The sequence below is a fragment of the Doryrhamphus excisus genome, linkage group LG5 (genome assembly GCF_037039965.1).
Source record: "Doryrhamphus excisus strain RoL-2023G ecotype Guam linkage group LG5, RoL_Dexc_Guam_v1.1, whole genome shotgun sequence".
In the NCBI taxonomy this organism is placed as follows: Eukaryota; Metazoa; Chordata; class Actinopteri; order Syngnathiformes; family Syngnathidae; genus Doryrhamphus; species Doryrhamphus excisus.
In genome coordinates this window covers 12357232-12378591 of record NC_136361.1, presented here as the reverse complement: position 1 = coordinate 12378591, position 21360 = coordinate 12357232, and the positions used below count along the sequence as shown (strand labels likewise).

The 21360-nt window shown below is 46.9% G+C and overlaps 1 protein-coding gene across 1 annotated transcript in view; it reads right to left on the bottom strand.

Moving 5' to 3' along the window:
- Window positions 1-5590: 5590 nt before the first annotated feature.
- LOC131105307 (neural-cadherin) overlaps window positions 5591-21360 on the bottom strand; it is an 88371-nt gene continuing 72601 nt past the window's right edge. The window contains exons 18-34 of the mRNA XM_058053294.2: window positions 20159-20788; window positions 19099-20095; window positions 18495-18588; window positions 14971-15155; window positions 14541-14776; window positions 13645-13922; window positions 13353-13567; window positions 12243-12370; window positions 11520-11647; window positions 11275-11386; window positions 8855-9035; window positions 8608-8774; window positions 8255-8519; window positions 7997-8177; window positions 7637-7887; window positions 6806-6963; window positions 5591-6726 (exon numbers count right to left, since the gene is read on the bottom strand). Of these exons, the coding sequence (XP_057909277.2) occupies window positions 6154-6726; window positions 6806-6963; window positions 7637-7887; window positions 7997-8177; window positions 8255-8519; window positions 8608-8774; window positions 8855-9035; window positions 11275-11386; window positions 11520-11647; window positions 12243-12370; window positions 13353-13567; window positions 13645-13922; window positions 14541-14776; window positions 14971-15155; window positions 18495-18588; window positions 19099-20095; window positions 20159-20788 (4779 nt within the window). The 3' untranslated portion in view covers window positions 5591-6153. The remainder of the gene's footprint in view (window positions 6727-6805; window positions 6964-7636; window positions 7888-7996; window positions 8178-8254; window positions 8520-8607; window positions 8775-8854; window positions 9036-11274; window positions 11387-11519; window positions 11648-12242; window positions 12371-13352; window positions 13568-13644; window positions 13923-14540; window positions 14777-14970; window positions 15156-18494; window positions 18589-19098; window positions 20096-20158; window positions 20789-21360) is intronic.

The window sequence follows — 21360 nt, the reverse complement described above, 5'->3', positions numbered from 1 at the left end:
TACTTCACACAGTGCAGCAGTGGGACTTTGCTGTTTCTCTGTCAGTGGGAACATCTCCAGGTTGGCACGTTGCACATGTTGTTGCCAGAGGTGCACCTTTAAACGGAATCCATTTACTTTATCTGTGCTTGTAAGCAGGTTTTCATTTCGACCCTGCATCCTTGTGTTCAGTTCAGATGATGAAATATATCAGCCAGGTATGCCAGCTTTGCGCACCACTCATCACTTGCAAACAGATTTGAGTAATCAGACCTCTCATTTGTTCGAAACATTTTAAGTTCCTCTCGCAGCTCATACACACGGGTCAGCACCTTACCTTGCGACAGCCATCGGACCTCTGTATGGAGCAATAAGGCTTTATGCTCCGCTCCCATTTCCTCACACAGAGATGCGAATATCCGGCTTTTCAGAGGTCGTGTCTTTACAAAGTTCACTATGCGCACCACATCATCCAACACAGGAACCAGTTCTGCTGGTAAAGTCTTAGCGACGAGGGCCTCACGGTGCAAAAAACAGTGCGTAACAATCAGACCTGGGTTTCTTTCCTTCACTCGACTCACGAAGCCTTTGGTGCGCCCGACCATGGCTGCAGCTCCATCAGTGCAAACACTTGTGCAGTTTTCCCACGTAAGTCCTCCCTGGTCAAGATATTCCGATGTGACCCGAAAAATTTCCTCTCCAGTTGTTTTTTCTGGCAGTGCCTTGCAAAATAGGAAGTTTTCTCTAATCGTATCTCCATCCACAAAACGCACATTGGCCAAGCTGAGAATGTCCACTAATATCTGTAGACTCGTCCACTTGCAACGCAAATTTCCTACCAATGCGTATCTTTTCCAAAACATGGCTTTCAGTGTCTGTCGACATGTCATCAATACGCCTGGCAATTGTGTTATCAGAGAGCGGGACTTTAGCGATGTCTTTAACCGCGTCAGGGCCAAGCATCTCGTTGACAATGGCTTTACAGGCATGTAGTATTAATGTCTCTGCCACAGTGTGCGACTTTTTGGATTTTGCAACGAGTTCGGCAACTAGGTAACTAGCTTTGAGCGCTTTCTCATTTACCTTTGTGGTTTTTCTCATAAACGTTGCCTGTTTCGCTGTGTTAACACACAGGCGAACAAAATAGTCCATTGGCTTGTTTTGAAGCGACGGGTGTTTCGTTTGGAGATGGCGTTTAAGCTTGCTTGGCACCATGGCATTGTTGGATAGCTTCTCGCCACATACCAGGCACAATGGAATAGGTGTCGTCTCATCCCCGGTGAAGGTAAATCCAAACGAAAGATAGCTATTGCCTTGAGCTCACCGTCTTTGCTTTCTTTTTCCCACCACTCATACTAGGACCTTCCTCCGGGTCAGAATCTTGTCCAGGGCCCAGTTCGGAGTTTGCAGTTGTCCTTTTTAAAAACTTCTCCATGACTGTCACCACGACTTCTCAAGTGCATCACTAATTCTATTCGAGGAACGAGCCAATCAGCTCCGTGTTGCCACACGGACGAATATTACATTACTCTGCCAGTCTTTACAGCACGGACACTCGACAATGACATAGTATTTGTAGAAAATGATTAATAAATATTATTCATTCATTTTCTACCGCTTTATTAAAAAAAAAGTGATACTGGATAATTTCTCACGGCACACCTGACGATCTCTCACGGCACACTAGTGTGCCGCGGCACAGTGGTTGAAAATCACTGCTCTAGATGAGAGAACGTGCACATTTTATTTTCCCAAACATGTGCAAGTGTATGCAGGGAACAAGTTGTCCTCACAGAGACACAAAGGCGATACAGATGCCCACGCCAAACTCATTATACATCAACTCAACGCCCATCTATGTGTCCTGCCTGGATGGGGGTGTAAGGGTCACAGGTCACGTTCCCATAAGAGACGGACAAAGGAGGAAAAAAGACAAATGAATGTTCTTCTTACTTTCTATTTTTCCACCTTAGAACAAATCTATCAAAACATCTATCTATCTATCTATCTATCTATCTATCTATCTATCTATCTATCTATCTATCTATCTATCTATCTATCTATCTATCTATCTATCTATCTATCTATCTATCTATCTATCTATCTATCTATCTATCTATCTATCTATCTATCTATCTATCTATCTATCTATCTATCTATCTATCTATCTATCTATCTATCCATCCATCCATCCATCCATCCATCCATCCATCCATCCATCCATCCATATGTGTGTTACACTTTACAACCACTCAATACTCAATACTAAAGGCAAATACACACATGGCATGATGTAGGGAGGTTATAGGACAATCTTTGTAGTTTCTAAACTTGAGGCCATCTTGCTAGGTGCTAGCAGGGTAGCCGTTAGCATGTTAGCATTTAAGGTAATTTACTCATGTCTAAAGGATAATACACACATGGCATGATTTAGGGAGGTTACAGGACAACCCAGGCACTTTTTAACGTAAGGCTCTCTTGCTAAGTGCTAGCATGATGACTGTTAGCATGTTAGCATTTAAGCTAATTTACTCACGCCTAAAGGCTACTAAGCACATGTCACGATGTGGGGAGGTTATAGGACAACCTTGGTACTTTCTAAACTTGAGGCCCTCTTGCTAGGTGCTAGCATGATGACTGTTAGCATGTTAGCATTTTAGCTAATTTACTCATGTCTAAAGGAAAATACACACATGGCATGATGTGGGGACACTGCAGGACTGCCCCAAACTTTTCAGGACCTGAGGCTGTTTTGCTACGTGTTAGCACGGTAGCCGTTATCATGTTAGCATTTTAGCTAATTTACTCAAGTTTAAAGGCAAATACACACTTGGCATGATGTGGGGACACTATGGGACTGCATCAACCTTTTCCGTACTTGAGGCTTTCTTGCTAGGTGCTACCGCAGTAGCCGTTGGCACACCGGGCCCGAGGTTCACAGCACAGGTGGCCAGTCCGTCAAAATTTCCGCGGGAATTTTCTAGTTTCCTTTTAAAATCTCCTATTAAGCTAACTAAAACTAATTAACTATAAATAATAAAAACATGACTTTGCTATCAATACAACAGCTAGCAAAGACGGCTGTGTGCTCTTTTAAAGATAGTAATGTTTAGCACAAACCTCTGCTGTTGTGTTAAACAAATTTTGTGTGTCTATGAATTTAAAAGTCAATGTTCATGTACATGTGTAAGGTCATTTTGGAGTTATTTTATAATTACATTAAAAATGTATTTTACAGAACATGCATTTAATTACTTTAATCATTATTTTTTTTGTTTCCGTGGCTGTTATTACGGTAATGCATCCATACCCTTTCCCTACACAAACTGTCCACAAGGTGGCACTGTGGCTACATCCTGATTAGCATCTTGATAAACTTGACGTAATAAAATAGCATTTTAAAGACCCCAAGTGCTGCAGACTCGGTGAAATGATCAGCGTTAGTTAAAATAATCACATTATAATAAACAAAACATGTCTCTAAAGCACCACTCCAGAGTGTACCCCGCCTCTCGCCCAAAGACAGCTGGAATAGGCTCCAGCATATTATAGGATAAGGGGTATAGAAAGTGGATGGAATGATGCTGTCTAAAGTACTGCATAGAGTTTAAAACATGCTTTAAATAGCCCTTTTTTGAAGAGAAATGTGGTGGAATGGTACAAGACAGTGGTGCAGACAGTGCCAAGGGCCAGGGGACCAATACAAAATGAGGGGGTTGCATCAGGAAGGGCATCCGATGTGAATACAAAGCCAAATAAAACATGTAATGGACTCTGTGGAAGAAAGAAAAAAAAAATCTGTGATATCAACAAAGTTGCAGTATGTGCATGTGATTTTCGGGGAAAAGCCATTTTTATTCAAATTCATATACAAAAGTTAGATCCCGTGTCAGGTTGTTAAAAAATATTCATATTTACATCATATCATACAACTGGAGACTTTCTGAAGTGAAAAAAACACACAAAACAAGTGAAACATGATGAACGTTCTTTCAAATACAGTGAAGAAAATAAGTATTTGAACACCCTGCTATTTTGCTATTTCTCCCACTTAGAAATCATGGAGGGGTCTGAAATTTTCATCGTAGGTGCATGTCCACTGTGAGAGAGATAAACTAAAAAGAAAAATCCAGAAATCACAATGCATGATTTTTTAACAATTTATTTGTGTGATACAGCTGCAAATAAGTATTTGAACACCTGAGAAAATGAATGTTAATATTTGGTACAGTAGCCTTTGTTTGCTATTACAGAGGTCAAACGTTTCCTGTAGTTTTTCACCAGGTTTGCACACACTGCAGGAGGGATCTTGGCCCACTCCTCCACACAGATCTTCTCTAGATCAGTCAGGTTTCTGGGCTGTCGCTGAGAAACACGGAGTTTGAGCTCCCTCCAAAGATTTTCGATTGGGTTCAGGTCTGGAGACTGGCTGGGCCATGCTAGAACCTTGATATGCTTCTTACGGAGCCACTCCTTGGTTTTCCTGGCTGTGTGCTTCGGGTCGTTGTCGTGTTGGAAGACCCAGCCACGACCCATCTTCAATGCTCTGACAGAGGGAAGGAGGTTGTTCCCCAAAATCTCACAATACACGGCCCCAGTCATCCTCTCTTTAATGCAGTGCACTCGTCCTGTCCCATGTGCAGAAAAACACCCCCAAAGCATGATGCTACCACCCCCATGCTTCACAGTAGGGATGGTGTTCTTCGGATTGTACTCTTCATTCTTCTTCCTCCAAACACGCTTATTGGAATTATGACCAAAAAGTTCTATTTTGGTCTCATCTGACCATAAAACTTTCTCCCATGACTCCTCTGTATCATCCAAATGGTCATATGCAAACTTAAGACGGGCCTTGACATGTGCTGGTTTAAGCAGGGGAACCTTTCGTGCCATGCATGATTTCACATCATGACGTCTTAGTGTATTACCTACAGTAACCTTGGAAACGGTGGTCCCAGCTCTTTTCAGGTCATTGACCAAGTCCTGTCGTGTAGTTCTGGGCTGATTCCTCACCTTTCTTAGAATCATTGAGACCCCACGAGGTGATATCTTGCATGGGGCTCCACTCCGATTGAGATTGACCGTCATGTTTAGCTTCTTCCATTTTCTAATGATAGCTCCAACAGTGGACCTTTTTTCACCAAGCTGCTTGGTAATTGCTCCGTAGCCCTTTCCAGCCTTGTGGAGGTGTACAATTTTGTCTCTGGTGTCTTTGGACAGCTCTTTGGTCTTCGCCATGTTACAAGTTAAAGTCTTACTGATTGTATGGGGTGGACAGGTGTCTTTATGCAGCTAACGACCTCAAACAGGTGCATCTGATTCAGGATGATACATGGAGTGCAGGTGGACTTCTAATGGGCAGACTAACAGGTCTTTCAGGGTCAGAATTCTAGATGATACACAGGTGTTCAAATACTTATTTGCAGCTGTATCACACAAATAAATTGTTAAAAAATCATGCATTGTGATTTCTGGATTTTTCTTTTTAGTTTATCTCTCTCACAGTGGACATGCACCTACGATGAAAATTTCAGACCCCTCCATGATTTCTAAGTGGGAGAAATAGCAAAATAGCAGGGTGTTCAAATACTTATTTTCTTCACTGTAGGTGCATAGCTTGGAGTCAATAAAAAAAAAAAACAATCTTGAGAACCAGAACAATAAAATAAAGGTAACATGTAATGATTTCAATGTCAATCACATGCTTCTGCAGGTGCCGGACATTGAACACGTCCCTGCCCTCACCACTAGAGGGAGCACAGCAACGTGTGCCGTGGCAAGAAGGTTGTGTGAAAAGCATGGAGGAGACACCAGGAGATGATGTTCACGTTCACGTGTTGTTTGAGTCTGAGCAGTTCATCTCCTTGGCAAATACTCGAGCTAAGAATAATTGAATTGTTCTGTCTTGCTAACGTGGCGCCCGTGTGGTCGGCGGAGGAACCAAACCAACAAGTCACCGCATGTTGGCTTTTAAGTACATTCTTAAGGCAGCAGCATAGAAACCTTCTGGTAGGTTCCAGCAAAGTGAGGCTTCACATTTGTGTTTCTTTTATTATTTGTGAAATAAAAAAATGACGCCATGATGAGGAGGTGTTGCTCGCCAATTCGAAAAAAGCGTCCGCAAATTGTCTTTTCTTACTGGACCAACACACCTGGGTGGCAGTGTGGCACGCCCTAGTGGTGTTGATGATGGCCGCTGGTGTGCATGTAAGCCAGCGCCTCGTCGTACGTCAGTGTCAGCTGGGGGCGGTCGTACATCTCGCTCAGCGTCTTGAATTTGGGCCCCCAGCGTGACAGCCTCTCATACGGCGTCCCTCCTCCAACGTCGTCCTCGCCGGGATGGTGCGACTCCAGCGAACCCAGTGAGCTGAGGCTTCCTGCCGGCGTGCCTGAACCCTCAACGCACCACACGTGGAAAACATCCGGCGGGAGGGCGTCGCTGTCGTTGTCCGCCTCCCAGAGGATGCGCGCCACGTAGCTCTTAAAGTCCACGTGGGTGTGCGGCGTGGACTCGCTAGGCTCCGTCTCCTTGCTGCCGTGCTGCTGCTGCGTGTGGTAGTGATGATGATGATGATGGTGATGCGGGATACTGAGGTAGGGGGCGCCAGAGCTGCAGGAGGAGCTGGACGGGTGCACCTCCTCCTGCGAGCCCGGCGAAGACTTGATGAGTGGCGCCGTGGTGCATGACGATGACTGCGACAGGCTGGAACACAGCGGACGCTTCAGCTCCGTGATGTCATAGACATTCTGGAAGGAAAGGGGCAAAGGTCAAAGCGGACATCATGTGATCGATGGGTGCACGTGCATCAGTGTGCGTGGGCGTCACCTGGTCTTGCTCGCCACCTCCCTCCTCGTTGTAGTTGAGGATGTTCTCTCGGATGTCCTCCCAGCTCTCGTGTTCAGCTGGGATGTGGTAAACGCCTCGCTTCCGGAACTGGTTATGGCTGCCTTTCTGGTTCCACACCGTCACTGCCACCAGCACGGCTGCACACACACACACACACATGCACACACACAAAGGACAAACAAGCATGGCTGTGTTAATCGCCGCTGGGACACGTTTGATTTCCTTCCTGAAGCGGCGGCTCATTAAAGATGCTCCGTGGAGCCATTTTGCAGCGGCTGACTCAGCACTTTGACACACATTACTTCCCTGAACACAAACAACGGACACAAAGTGCTGCTCTGTCAATAAAACAACAACGACTGGACAGTAAAAACATCAAATATTCATACGGATGCTTAAGGAGAGTTACGTCATTCAGGTGGGAAGCAATGATGGGAAATGAAGTCGTGTCATTTATCAGATCTTACATGGACGTGACACACACACACACACACACAGCAGTGTAATCGGTCGGCCATGTTCTGCTCTGTGATGTTTGTCAATGCAAGATTGGAGCTAATGGACATCGTATTGATCCATGACGCGGGACAAAAGGTCTTTTGAGGTGATCGCTGATGTAATTGTGTGTGTGTGTGTTCGATTAAATAATTGCATGAAGGCCACAAGGCATCTGTTGGATTATTGGAATTTCCAGAAGACGACAGCGCTTACTAAGCATCCAATCAGCTTACTCCGATGTCATCTCCATACTGCTCACTGTCACTAGGGGGCGTATGTGCATGAGTGCATGAGTGGCGCTGATGGACTCACCAAAGAAGACCAGCAGACACATGCTGATGGCCAGGATGGAGCTGGGGCTGAGGGTGGCCAAACGGTGACCTCTGACCTGGCCCAGCTCGCAGCGCCGACCCCTGAACCCCTCCAGACAGCGGCAGCGGTAGCTGTCCGGCGAGAATGCCTGGCAGACGCCGCCGTTGCGACAAGAGGCCGGACTGCAGGGCGACGGCACGCAGCGCTGCTCGCCCGACTCATCCGTCAACGTCACCTGACCGCCGGGGCACCTGCGGGACGAGATGATGAGTGAGCAGCGCACTTGAAGAGTGTAGGGGCGTGTGTCTTATGATGAAACGTATATTGTGGCGTTATAGTGACATCATTGTGTGTGTTGACCTGCACTGGTGTTTCCTCCACAGGTCGACGCATCGCAGAGGGCTTCGGCAGGGCTGCGCTCGGCAGGCGTTGCTGAGGCAGCCCTGAGTGACGCCCCGCCTCTCCAGCACGGTTACAAGGTCACCGTTTTGGCCATCCAGAGGTAGCGCCCGCCCGTTAAAGCGGATGTCCCGCATGCAACCTGGGGGTGGCGATGTTGGGTTTCATCCTGGCTCTTCCACCATGAGGGGCTTTAGTGTGATGGACATGGCTACTCACCCTGAAAGTCCGTGTCGTCTGCATCGTTGGGTCCGTTGCCCACCGTGATGCTGGCTGGGTCCACCACCAGCTCTCTGTGACTCCCCAGGCACACCTGGACCTCCCGCGAGCCCCCGCCTTTCTCCAGCCGCAGGGTAAAGAGGTTGTCATGTCGTTGAAGGCTGACAAGGACCCACTGACCGATGTCCACACGCTGACTTGGGAGTCTCGCCGTGTGGGCGCCGTCGCCGAGATTGACCCGAGCTGCTAGGTGGCCGTCTGCGACCTGGAGGATGACAGCATCAGTTTCACTTTCCGTATTTGAACACACTTCTTATGTTCATTTTTTTGTGTGTGTGTGGGGTGGGGTTCACCTCCAGCACAATGTACTCGCTGGCCTCCCGGGACATCACGGAGACCAAGGTACCCGAGGTGGAGCGGGTACGCAAGAGCAGCTGGATGTTGGTGCGGCGGTTGTTGCTGCCTCCTCGAAGGTGGAACCTCAGCACACTGTTTGAGTCCAAAGAGAACTCTGGAACCACTGAACGGACATGTGGCTTTAGTCAGGAGGCGGACAGCGTTATGGACTCGAAGTTCAAGACCATACACGCGCACACAAACCTGTGTCGCACTTGTGTCCGCTGTATCCGGGGTGACATTCGCAACTGAAGGCCCCCCAGTCGGCCAGGCAGGATGCGTGGACGCCGCAGGATGGGCCCGCTGCCGTCACACACACGCCGTCTGTCATCTTGCACCCTGGGGTGCTGTTCACGCTCTCGCCGGGTGATGCCAGGTCGTACACCTGAGAGTGAGAGACACACAGATAATGCTAATGGTTTAATATGATTTGAACATGCATCAGGTTACAATGGAATACATCACATAAATCAATTCACAGTTCCACATGTCCAAAACGTATACACATACGTGTATATATGCGTGTATACACATACGTGTATATGTGTTTATACACATACGTGTATATATATGCGTGTATACACATACGTGTATATATGTGTGTACGTGTATATATGTGTGTACGTGTATATACAGTGAAGAAAATAAGTATTTGAACACCCTGCTATTTTGCTATTTCTCCCACTTAGAAATCATGGAGGGGTCTGAAATTTTCATCGTAGGTGCATGTCCACTGTGAGAGAGATAAACTAAAAAGAAAAATCCAGAAATCACAATGCATGATTTTTTAACAATTTATTTGTGTGATACAGCTCCAAATAAGTATTTGAACACCTGTGTATCATCTAGAATTCTGACCCTGAAAGACCTGTTAGTCTGCCCATTAGAAGTCCACCTGCACTCCATGTATCATCCTGAATCAGATGCACCTGTTTGAGGTCGTTAGCTGCATAAAGACACCTGTCCACCCCATACAATCAGTAAGACTTTAACTTGTAACATGGCGAAGACCAAAGAGCTGTCCAAAGACACCAGAGACAAAATTGTACACCTCCACAAGGCTGGAAAGGGCTACGGAGCAATTACCAAGCAGCTTGGTGAAAAAAGGTCCACTGTTGGAGCTATCATTAGAAAATGGAAGAAGCTAAACATGACGGTCAATCTCAATCGGAGTGGAGCCCCATGCAAGATATCACCTCGTGGGGTCTCAATGATTCTAAGAAAGGTGAGGAATCAGCCCAGAACTACACGACAGGACTTGGTCAATGACCTGAAAAGAGCTGGGACCACCGTTTCCAAGGTTACTGTAGGTAATACACTAAGACGTCATGATGTGAAATCATGCATGGCACGAAAGGTTCCCCTGCTTAAACCAGCACATGTCAAGGCCCGTCTTAAGTTTGCATATGACCATTTGGATGATACAGAGGAGTCATGGGAGAAAGTTTTATGGTCAGATGAGACCAAAATAGAACTTTTTGGTCATAATTCCAATAAGCGTGTTTGGAGGAAGAAGAATGAAGAGTACAATCCGAAGAACACCATCCCTACTGTGAAGCATGGGGGTGGTAGCATCATGCTTTGGGGGTGTTTTTCTGCACATGGGACAGGACGAGTGCACTGCATTAAAGAGAGGATGACTGGGGCCGTGTATTGTGAGATTTTGGGGAACAACCTCCTTCCCTCTGTCAGAGCATTGAAGATGGGTCGTGGCTGGGTCTTCCAACACGACAACGACCCGAAGCACACAGCCAGGAAAACCAAGGAGTGGCTCCGTAAGAAGCATATCAAGGTTCTAGCATGGCCCAGCCAGTCTCCAGACCTGAACCCAATCGAAAATCTTTGGAGGGAGCTCAAACTCCGTGTTTCTCAGCGACAGCCCAGAAACCTGACTGATCTAGAGAAGATCTGTGTGGAGGAGTGGGCCAAGATCCCTCCTGCAGTGTGTGCAAACCTGGTGAAAAACTACAGGAAACGTTTGACCTCTGTAATAGCAAACAAAGGCTACTGTACCAAATATTAACATTCATTTTCTCAGGTGTTCAAATACTTATTTGCAGCTGTATCACACAAATAAATTGTTAAAAAATCATGCATTGTGATTTCTGGATTTTTCTTTTTAGTTTATCTCTCTCACAGTGGACATGCACCTACGATGAAAATTTCAGACCCCTCCATGATTTCTAAGTGGGAGAAATAGCAAAATAGCAGGGTGTTCAAATACTTATTTTCTTCACTGTATGTGTGTATACACATACGTGTACATATGTGTGTATACACATACGTGTATATATGTGTGTACGTGTATATGTGTGTACGTGTATATGTGTGTGTACGTGTATATGTGTGTATACACATACGTGTACATATGTGTGTATACACATACGTGTACATATGTGTGTATACACACACGTATATATATGTGTATACACACGCGTGTATATGCGTATGTGTGTATAAACATACGTGAATATATATGTGTGTATACACATACATGTATATATGTGTATACACACACGTGTATATATGTGTGTATACACATACGTGAACATATGTGTGTATACACATACATGTATACACAGCAACAAAGCTCATCATCTTGTGTCAAATGGCGTCTTGCTAACCTGACTGTCCACCACCAGGTTGCGGATGCAGCCGGAGAAATTTTGATAACGTTGCAGAGGAGAACCCTCCTTCATGCCGCCCAGCTGAAGAGGCTGATAGACGTTTAGATACCTTAGGAGGAGATGGAAGAAGAAGCTAAAGTGTTGCAATATCACATTGTTCCTTTTGAGGCAGCAGTGAGCCAACAGCGCTAAGTCAACCGCGTGTGACCTTATATCGTGTTGACAGCGTTCTGTTCCTATACCTCTCGTTCCCGGGGGTCTGTCCTGCAACTCTACAGCTAGACTCGTCTGGTTCTGGAACATCTCCGCTGATACCCTCCAGCTCAGTCACCGGCACCCCCAAACACTGATCCAGGACCAGCTGCACAGCCTGCACACACACATTAGTGACTTGTTACATAAGGCATAAGTGCTCAGAGCTGCTTGAGCTTTTACAAGGTGGTTTGCTGATGTTCTACCCTCCAATACACAGCAGAAACACCTAAAATAGTCAACATCGCATCATTCATTCATTTATTCATTCATTTTCTACCGCTTATCCTCACGGGAGTCGCAGGCGTTGCTGGAGCCTATCCCAGCTGTCTTTGGGCGAGAGGCAGGGTACACCCTGGACTGGTGGCCAGCCAATCACAGGGCACATATAGACAAACAACCATTCACACTCACATTCATACCTATGGACAATTTGGAGTCGCCAATTAACCTAGCATGTTTTTGGAATGTGGGAGGAAACCGGAGTACCCGGAAAAAACCCACATATGCACGAGGAGAACATGCAAACTCCACACAGAGATGGCTGGGGGTGGAATTGAAACCTGGTCTCCTAGCTGTGAGGTCTGCGTGCTAACCACTCGTCCGCCGTGCAGCCTAACATTGCATCATTTGTGTCTTAATTAAATAAAAAATATATCCCAAAAGTGCCTCATTGGTAAAATAAGACCAATAAAGAAGTGAATTCACCTGACCTTGCCATCGCTGATGACGTCAAGGCGATGCCAACGGCGGTCGGCGACGTTGGACATAGGTGGCAGCTGCAAGGTCAATGTTCCAGAGCCATGGTTCACGTTCAGAACTGGAATGCCGTTCTTCAACTCTGGATGGAAAGATGCAGTTTGTTGTTATCATTGGCCACTAGGGGACAATCATAAGTGTAACACTGATTGAGGAGCATGAGGCTGTCATATGGACGGAAGCATTAGGAGACGTTCCAGATCAAGGAAGTGTGCTGTGTCTCCATACTTTTCTCTGTGGAGTGTTCTGTCAATTACTTTAAAGAACTTCTTGGTAGAACTTTGCATGTACAGTACTTTGTGTGCTAATGGCTGTGCCAACAGTCCTTTTTGCTGCGGTAGCTGATAAATCCCCAGAAAAAGTGCATTAATGGTCAATTCTTGGGTGCAAACGTGCTTCCTTCAACATCCTCTCATCCGCCGTGCGTGTCGGATGTGGCGTTGTGTGCGCGGCCTCTGCCAATGCCATCGAACACATTAATGACAAAAGCTGGGTCGTGATCAATGATGCAGCCATCTTTGATTTTCCCCTCACTGGAACAACGCTACAGCAGTCGGCAGGCTCGATAATGATGTAACTTTAATGCCATGAGATTATGCAAGACGTGTCTGAAAGGCCACAGGCGGGCTAATCCTATAACGCCACATTAGGACCACCGGGAGCTGACATTAACGTCCCGTGATGCTCTTTGTCTGCTGACAGGCTGCATTGATTCGCTCGGATTGTCGGAGGGAACAAGAGGATCAGCATGTTTGTTCCTGGCATTTCAAACACAAATCAAAACTTTTAAGTAACTTCACCATGGAACGACGAGCCGTGTTTCCCAGGACTGTAATCTATGTGTGGCAATTGTGGGTTGGACACAGGGGACACAACTGCTTTCAGTTTCTGTCTTTGAGTTTTTTTTTGAAAAAAAGTATTAAGCAGGGTCTGTTTACTCGCTAAGTATTTTGATAATGCAGCTATGTTGGCAAAACTGATACTGTACCTCCTGCTATGTCTTCTTATTCTCTTTCTCTCTTTGACAAACCTTGAAACAGGAAGTCAGGCGTTTCCAGACTCACCGATGGCAATGAAGTCGTCTGGCTCTCCGGGCTGAGGAAGGCCGAGTGGACCGTCGTAGAGAAGCAGCCCGTCAGGGGACTCTGTGAGGAACTCCAGGGATATACGGCTCTGGAAGCACGATATGATGGGAGGGAACCATGCGTAGCCCCGCCCACCAAAGCTGCGTTTGGTCTGCTGGCACTCGGGCCCGTCGAACATTGGCGGACACTTACAGCTGTCAGGTGGATATCAGCTTTAAGTGTTTATGCACGGGATCACTATTTAGCTAGCAAAACTAGCAGTTCCATCTACCTGTATCCCAGTGGCCCGTCCTGGCACGTGCCCCCGTTGAGGCAGGGGTTGGTCGAGTAGGCGGAGCAAGCTAGGTGGGTCGCCTCTCGACCCCGACAGCCACAACGCGCTGTCGCTCTGGCCGAGAGGGAAACCAGAGAGACGTTACCCGAGCTGAGAGGCTTTGGGTTCTGACCGAACGACACTTCAGTGGTGCAGCCGTCTGCGTGACTGCAGTCCGTGTGGGGACAGTTGTCAACGCTCACTTGGGAAATGGACACACCCAACATGGCTTCCAGCTGGAGGGGGAGAGAAATAAACGTCCATGTTTGACTTGAATTAAGCCTTTGACCATGAGCTCACCCTAAGAGACGTGCTTACTTAATTCTGGCAATACGCTGCCCCCTGTTGGCTTGGAGTTTGAAAAAAAATGACCATCTGGCATGTTGGATTCATCTTTAAAGTCTATTAAACGTCAAAGCTAACATTTAAGAAGTGTTCTGTTTGCTGCATTTATTTTGTACAGCATATTTGTGTATATGTACTATGTATGTACTGTATGTATGCATACTGTATGCATATGAGGTTGCATGTCAGTGTAACGCTCACTTCTGTACATTGAGTTGGGGTCAAGCAAGCAGCTGCTTTCAGGCCTTTGAAGGCTTTTAAAGTATTCATGTCCATGTACTGCATATGTGGGTGTCACAAGAACATGCACTTACTGGCCTCACTTACACTTGACTTGACTTGACTTTGTGTGTGCAAGGGTTAAATGCTTTACATTATTGTGCTAAGTGCTACTAAAGTACATATTTAAATCTTTGCGTTCACGTCTTCCACTTAAATCATGTGACTTTTAGCATGATATCTCCAGTATGTAAAAGCGCTTCTGTCAATCTTATGAACATTGTTCTCACCTTGGCTTTATTGGCGGCCACGTAGCCGTGCAGCCTCTCGGTCTTGTAGTACGGTGAGCCGTGAGCTGCGAGCCACACATCGAGCTCCTTTTCCTGCTCTCGGCTGGCGTCGCCCACGGAGAAGACGTACACGTTCTCCGGTGCCGTGTCCAGGAGTTGTGCCAGTGTCCGACTCAAACGGGAAAAGAGACTCTCGTCTCCTCCTGCAGAGGTGAAGAAGTCCTCCAGCGTCACGTCTGCCAGAGGAGAGAGATAAGACACATTCCTTACCCATCATGCTTGGCTGTCAGCTGCTGGTGATGAAGACCGAGTCAGCCGACTGACATCAAGTCAAGGCCCCTTGGGCACTTTGGGATGTGTCAATGCCTCTTCATGTTACCATGGCAACAACGGAGCGAGAACTTCTCTGGTTGTGCTGTCATCAACTTACTGCGAAGACGGATGGAGGCGGCGTTGTCCAAAGCGTCCTGCGGCAGCTCCACAATGTCCACCTGTGCCGTGGACGTGACATCCGGCCAGGTGGGGTCCGACACGCGCACCTGGAGGTGGAATGAGCCGGGCGGTGTCCCCTCCCTGATGCTGAGCTGACCCGAGCTCTGATTGAGACCGAACAATCTGCGAAGGAATAATGAGCACATGTAAATGTTTGATTAACTGCAGCTCTGCTGAGCATCAGGGTAAAGCAAAGACATTGTTAGAGATTTTAAAACTACAGTATATTAATATTAACATGATAAAAATAACATCCATCCCTCTTCTATGCCGCTTATGCTCACTAGGGTTGCGGGTATGCTGGAGCCTATCTCAGCTGATAGCCGAACCATACAGTAGATGCATCAAGGCTGGATGGATTCTATCCCCCCACAGAGGCCAGGCCACTTGTTGCTAGGCAGAATTCATAGAGCTTCACCAAAGGCCAATAAGTCACTTGGCTATAGATCTAAAATGGAACATTGTTTTTCATTATGTCTCGGGTTTCATACGGCCAAACATTCATTCATTTTCTACTGCTTATCCTCACAAGGGTTGCGGGGGTTGCTGGAGCCTATCCCTGCTGTTGTTGGGCGAGAGGCGGGGTACACCCTGGACTGGTGGCCAGCCAATCACAGGGCACATATAGACAAACAACCATTCACACTCACATTCATACCTATGGACAATTTGGAGTCGCCAATTAACCTAGCATGTTTTTGGAATGTGGGAAGAAACCGGAGAACCCGGAGAAAACCCACACAAGGAGAACATGCAAACTCCACAAAGAGACGGCCGAGGGTGTAATTGAACTCGGGTCTCCTAGCTGTGAGGCCTGCACGCTAACCACTAGACCGCCATGCAGCCCTACGGCCAAACAGTGCGACTCAAAAAATAGCCTAGTGTCCAGACTAAGCATCTACGCATTGGTGACTCAGTCTTTGTGAAGAATGGATTGCAGTTCCTTTAAGTGTTCCCGGCCAGGGAATCCTTGAATCGTTTTTATGATGTGTGTGTGGGTGGTTTATGTGTTCATAGAATGCACACAGAACGATGAGCAACTTGTAACAGTCTCCTAATTCCTTCCTTCTTTCAAGCACTGTGCCTTGCACTGTTGAGGCATTCAAGTGCATATGAAATTATAATTATTCTCTATAAAATGTGTTTTGTGTTCATTTTGTTCATCTGATACGGTGTATTGCATTTACATGATTTCTTATGGAACAAATGGATTCAGTCTGGTTTTTGTCGAACATTTTGGAACAAACGACACTGTCATCCCCTGCCATGTTCGCACTTCAACTTTTAAGGCTTCACTAAAACGTTTTTCCCAAATATATTCATAAAAAAAATTGTACAACTGTTTCTTGCAGTTTTATGATGGAAGCCTATTGTTAGTCATCATTTAAGCAATGTTTCTACATGTTTTTGGCTTCAGTGAAGTATTTCCAAGTAAACTAAACACATATATAAGGCATTCAGAAGACATACTGTACTCACTCAAAGGCCTGGGTACAATATCATAACCACCAAACAAGTTGCAGTATTTTCACAGCTTAGTGTGTGTGTGTGTGTTTTTGGGTAATACGAGTGTAAGGTAACTATGGGGTGTTATTTCATGTAGTAAAGAGGTTTTCTATGATATGATTATGAATATATTTCATCCTCTTTCGTGGAAATTCACAAATCACGGTTGGGTCCGGAACTGATTATCAGCAATAAACGAGGGACGACTTTATATCTCCACCCTTGTTGAAGATGGTATGATCCTCTTCTGTACATTATAAACTAAACTTAGCTGGCTTCTGTCCAAAGCTAACAAACACATAATGAATGAGTTTATTTTAGCGACACAAATGTTTTTCTTCACAGTGCCTTGTCATCATCTCAGCTGCTAGGAAACCAGCAAGGACTTGGACAAGTTATGGCACTTTGCCCAGAAGTACTGTAGCTTTATGAAATATTAATTTGTCTGGGCTTTTTTTCCCTAAAATATACGATTATTGTGACAGTTATGGTGAGGCGAGTCAGCAGAGTGATGACGTTTGTGATGCTCATACATGTGTTCATGTACAGTATCTTATTAAAGGACTTTCCAGAGGGGGATCTTTCACATGAAGATCAGAGCAGATGTGGTCCAACGCGTGTCCATAGAGGTGGGGGGGCGGGGGTTATATGATCTTGATGTGGAAAGCTTGGCGCTCACGCTCGGCTGCACTGGAGAGTCAATGTGGCCCGGATACAAACTTGGACACGTGCCATCAGGCTCATGTAGCGTTAAACATCCGCACGCCGCCGCGCCCTTCAGAGCGCGCAGCAGATGGACTCATTAGCTGCGACTGAAACGTGGCCAAAATGTGTCCGCGGTCGAACCACTGCTGCTACGCCTTCTCTGCATTTACACCTTTAAAGACTTTACACATGCGGCGAAGTACGTTATCGATAGTCCAGTTGGAGGTTTAACTCCTGATGTGTCTTGTGTGTATAGGTGGGATCAGCTTCTGTATGTAAACAGTGACCTCACAGCGTGGTCCTATTTAAGTGACCATTCTACGTCCACCAATCAACACACTGTTGTATCCAGCTCCGCCCCTTTAGGTACCTAACCATTGTGTTTGGTGCCCCATTAAAATGTGCCCCTAACCGGTCTTGCTTGCACCTCTAATTGTGGTACCCTTCACAGAGTTTCTACATGCAACAAAAATAAAAACTAGCAGTGCTCTATCAGGGTTTTATGCCTGTAAAGATTATATTTTAGGTTCATCCTGAAATGTATTTAAAATTTCCCTAACTTCCGTCTTGGAGTTCAGTTCATGAAAGATGGCAGCACAAAGTGTTGAGTATATAGTGAATGTATGAATGTCTATATTGTCAACAAGTGGTTATGATCTGCAGGGTGGATTTGTTGTTATTGTCCTTATAGCAGGTGATTGTGACACAATCAAGCGCTCCTTTCAGTGCGTACACCTGATTAAACAAAAGGAGCGCACCCTCGCAAGCACTTCCCTGGGAATATTCAATACATCTGCTTATAAAGTATTCATAGCTCAGATCTGCTTTTCCTGCGCTCGCCATCGCATGTTGCTGTGTCGCCATGCCGCCATCTCTTTGTCACGGTGCACCGCTGTGCTGAATCTCTGTGCGTCTAACTCTGGTTTAAATCTGTCACTTCCTCTTTTAGTTTGCCTTTTTTCTCCTCATTCAAGTCATGCTGCGCTTCACTTGTGACGAGAAAAACCTTTCTGCTCGCAAGCGTTTCATCCTCAAAACACCTCACGCAAACTTCATTCATATACCAAAACCTCCACAAATATGTAAACTAGGGGTGTCTAAAGTGCGGCCCGGGGAGCTATTTTTTCTTAAATGAACATTCTTCAGTTTTTCTGGATGTGGAAAAAGCTTGAACACCCTGGCATTCATAGGACGGTGCTTTAGGTTACCCCTGCACAACGAAATCTAATTTTACCTATTCTCACATTGTACCTGGATGGTTTGCCTTCAAATCGGTATGTTTTCTCACTCCAGTCATCCAGGTCCGGGGACTGGACTTTACCCAGGACTGTTGTCGGGAGCATACCTGGAAAGAGTCAAAAACAACAGCTTCACTTTGGAAACACAATTAAGGTTCAAAGAGTGAAGGGGCGCTAAATAAGTCACATGGTCATAATCTGACAGCCTGGCAGGAAGTTGGAGCTGCTCACTGTCTGTTCTGTAATGTCTATTCTGCCTTTTAAAAACATCCCGTTTCTGCGATCAATCTTATTGCTCGATCATTGTGCGTTTTAGTGAGTTAATGTACGTTCATGTGGAAAAGCTCATCCAGTATGAATATCTAAGAGAAAACCTTAGTAATGGCAGTAAGTTACTGGGCCTGACAGCTGGTCTGAAACAATAAATAAGTCATGTGGACTGCAGCGAGACAGCGGAAGCACTCGACTGTGACAAAGACGTCTTATGAGCATAGAGATGGTGGCAGTGAGGGGTTACCCGTCAGAGAGTGCCCTGCCCAGATTGACTGGATATTGACAGCCACCCTCTTAATCAAGGGGGAAAAGCAGTGGAGAACATTAGAGTCGATGGGACGCACCTTCATAACTGTAAACGATAAAGTGGGTGTGTCCTGGAGAGTGCGGGTGATCGTTCCTGTCACCAATCACCACTGTCAGTGTGTTGGTGGAGCTCATCGCAGGAGATCCGCTGTCAATCATGAGAATGGGGAGGCGGTACTCCTTCTGGCGCTCGCGGTCAAACATGCGGAGAGCCGTGATGGCCGCACTCCCGTTACGGAAGTCGGTCAGATTAAAGTTGGAGGCGTCTGAGGTGAGCATGAGAAGACGTATGGAAAAGGGACCGCTGTTGGAGGAGGTGTCACGGTCAGTGGCGTGGAGGAGAAGCGAGGTGTCGTTCATGTGTACCGTCTGTGGGGCCGCCGTGTTCTCCCACACGACAGGCCTGTATGGGGCTTCGAACTCCGGCCCATTGTCATTGATGTCCAGTACCGTTACCATGACAATGGCGGTGCCGGTCAGAGCCGGGCTCCCGGCGTCGGTGGCGAGGACCATTATCCTGTGCTGCGATATTTTCTCCCTGTCCAAAGGATGAGCCACCACAACCCAACCTGACTGGTCCACCAGGAACTGACTGTAAGGGTCCGACTCTTTGGCAATACTATAAGAAAAGCGCCCATTTTGTCCCGAGTCCAAATCTGTCGCTGTCACCTGAGCAACAATCGTCCCCACTGGAACATCCTCGGACATGGCCGGGGACTCGTAGAACTGAGGGAAGAAGACGGGGGCGTGGTCATTGGCGTCTTGGACCTGGATGAGACAGTTGGCCAGGCTGAAGAAGTCTGCGTCCTCGGCCTTCAGAGTCAGGTTGAAAGTCCTCTCCTGCGGCTTCTCAAAGTCCACCTTTTTCTTCAGCTTGATTAGGCCACGACGGTTCACCTTGTCCGTCTCCACAAAGAACTTCCTGTCTTCATCACCCCCAACGATGCTGAAAGTCACTACGGCATTCTCATCCTGGTCCCCATCTGTGGCGGACACGACAAGAACCTCGCTGTTGACCTCCAGGTCCTCAGTGACCTGACAAACACAGTAGGTATGGTCATCACCATGACAACATTTGTTTGAGACAAGTAGACTCACCTGAGTGGTGTAGACCCTCTGAGAGAAAATGGGCGGGTGGTCGTTGACGTCTGAAACCAAGATGGTGGCAGTCCCCGTCCCCGCCAACCCTCCTCCATCCCTGGCCTCCACTACCACCAGGTAGCGCTCCTCCACCTCCCGGTCCAGGGAGCGCAGAACCGTGTAAATGGTCCCCGTGGTGGCATTGATGGAGAACAGGTTGAGGTTGATCTCGTTGCGAACGTTCTTGATGATGCTGTAGGTCAGCATTGCATTGGTGCCCTCATTGGGGTCGTCCAGATCCATGGCTCTCATCTCCATGACCGAGGTGTCAGCGGGGGAATTCTCTGGCACTTGGCCGACAAAACAGCCGTCGACTTCCAGTGCCGGGCACGGGAAAAAGGGTGCGTTGTCGTTGACATCACGAACCTCTAACAGCACGTCTGCAAATCCCGTGTGTCCCGCGCCTCCCTCATCTGTGGCCAGGACGAGGAATCTCCATGCGGGACGCTCTTCCCGATCCAGGCGGCGCTGAGCGAAAACCCTTCCTGTGCGCTCATCGATGGTGAACTCGCCGCCGGCACCTTGTCCGTGGAGAGAGTAGCGGAGGGCGGTCTGGTCAGCGTCTTGGTCCGGATCGGTGGCTGAAACCTGTCAAGATAAGAAACACACCATCACTCCAGTCCTCCATGACCTTCACTGACGCTCTTCAAGATACTCCTCATGACCTACGACTTCTTATTTCTGCGGAGCTGTCCTCTCTGTTCATGTATACGTACTTCTGTCTACATTGTTTCATGAAGTAACATGACTTTGGGAAAGCGATTTATACTACGTTGATACTGTGACCAAACGTCTTAAGGGGCGCTCTTCCTCTTCTCTTATCACAGTGCTTTTCATTAAGTAGAAATGTTGAGCCCAGCAGATAATGCACATGGAAGCGAGCTGTGCCACCACTCCCCCCCGCCACTCATTTGCATGCTTTTATCTCCCAGAGTGGCGCCCCGACTGTCACTGTATCCCACCATGCAATTAAAAGTTAATGTTTGCCACAAAAGAAAGGAAAATGACATTTTGAGCCTTTCGTCTCCATCTGGGGGTTGTTTACACAAACCTTTGATGTGACCCCCCCCCTTGTGTGTGTTGCCTAGTGATGTGATGCAGGTAAACAATGCAGACGATACAGGTGAAGTGAAAACTATTCATTTCAAATAGGATTTTCC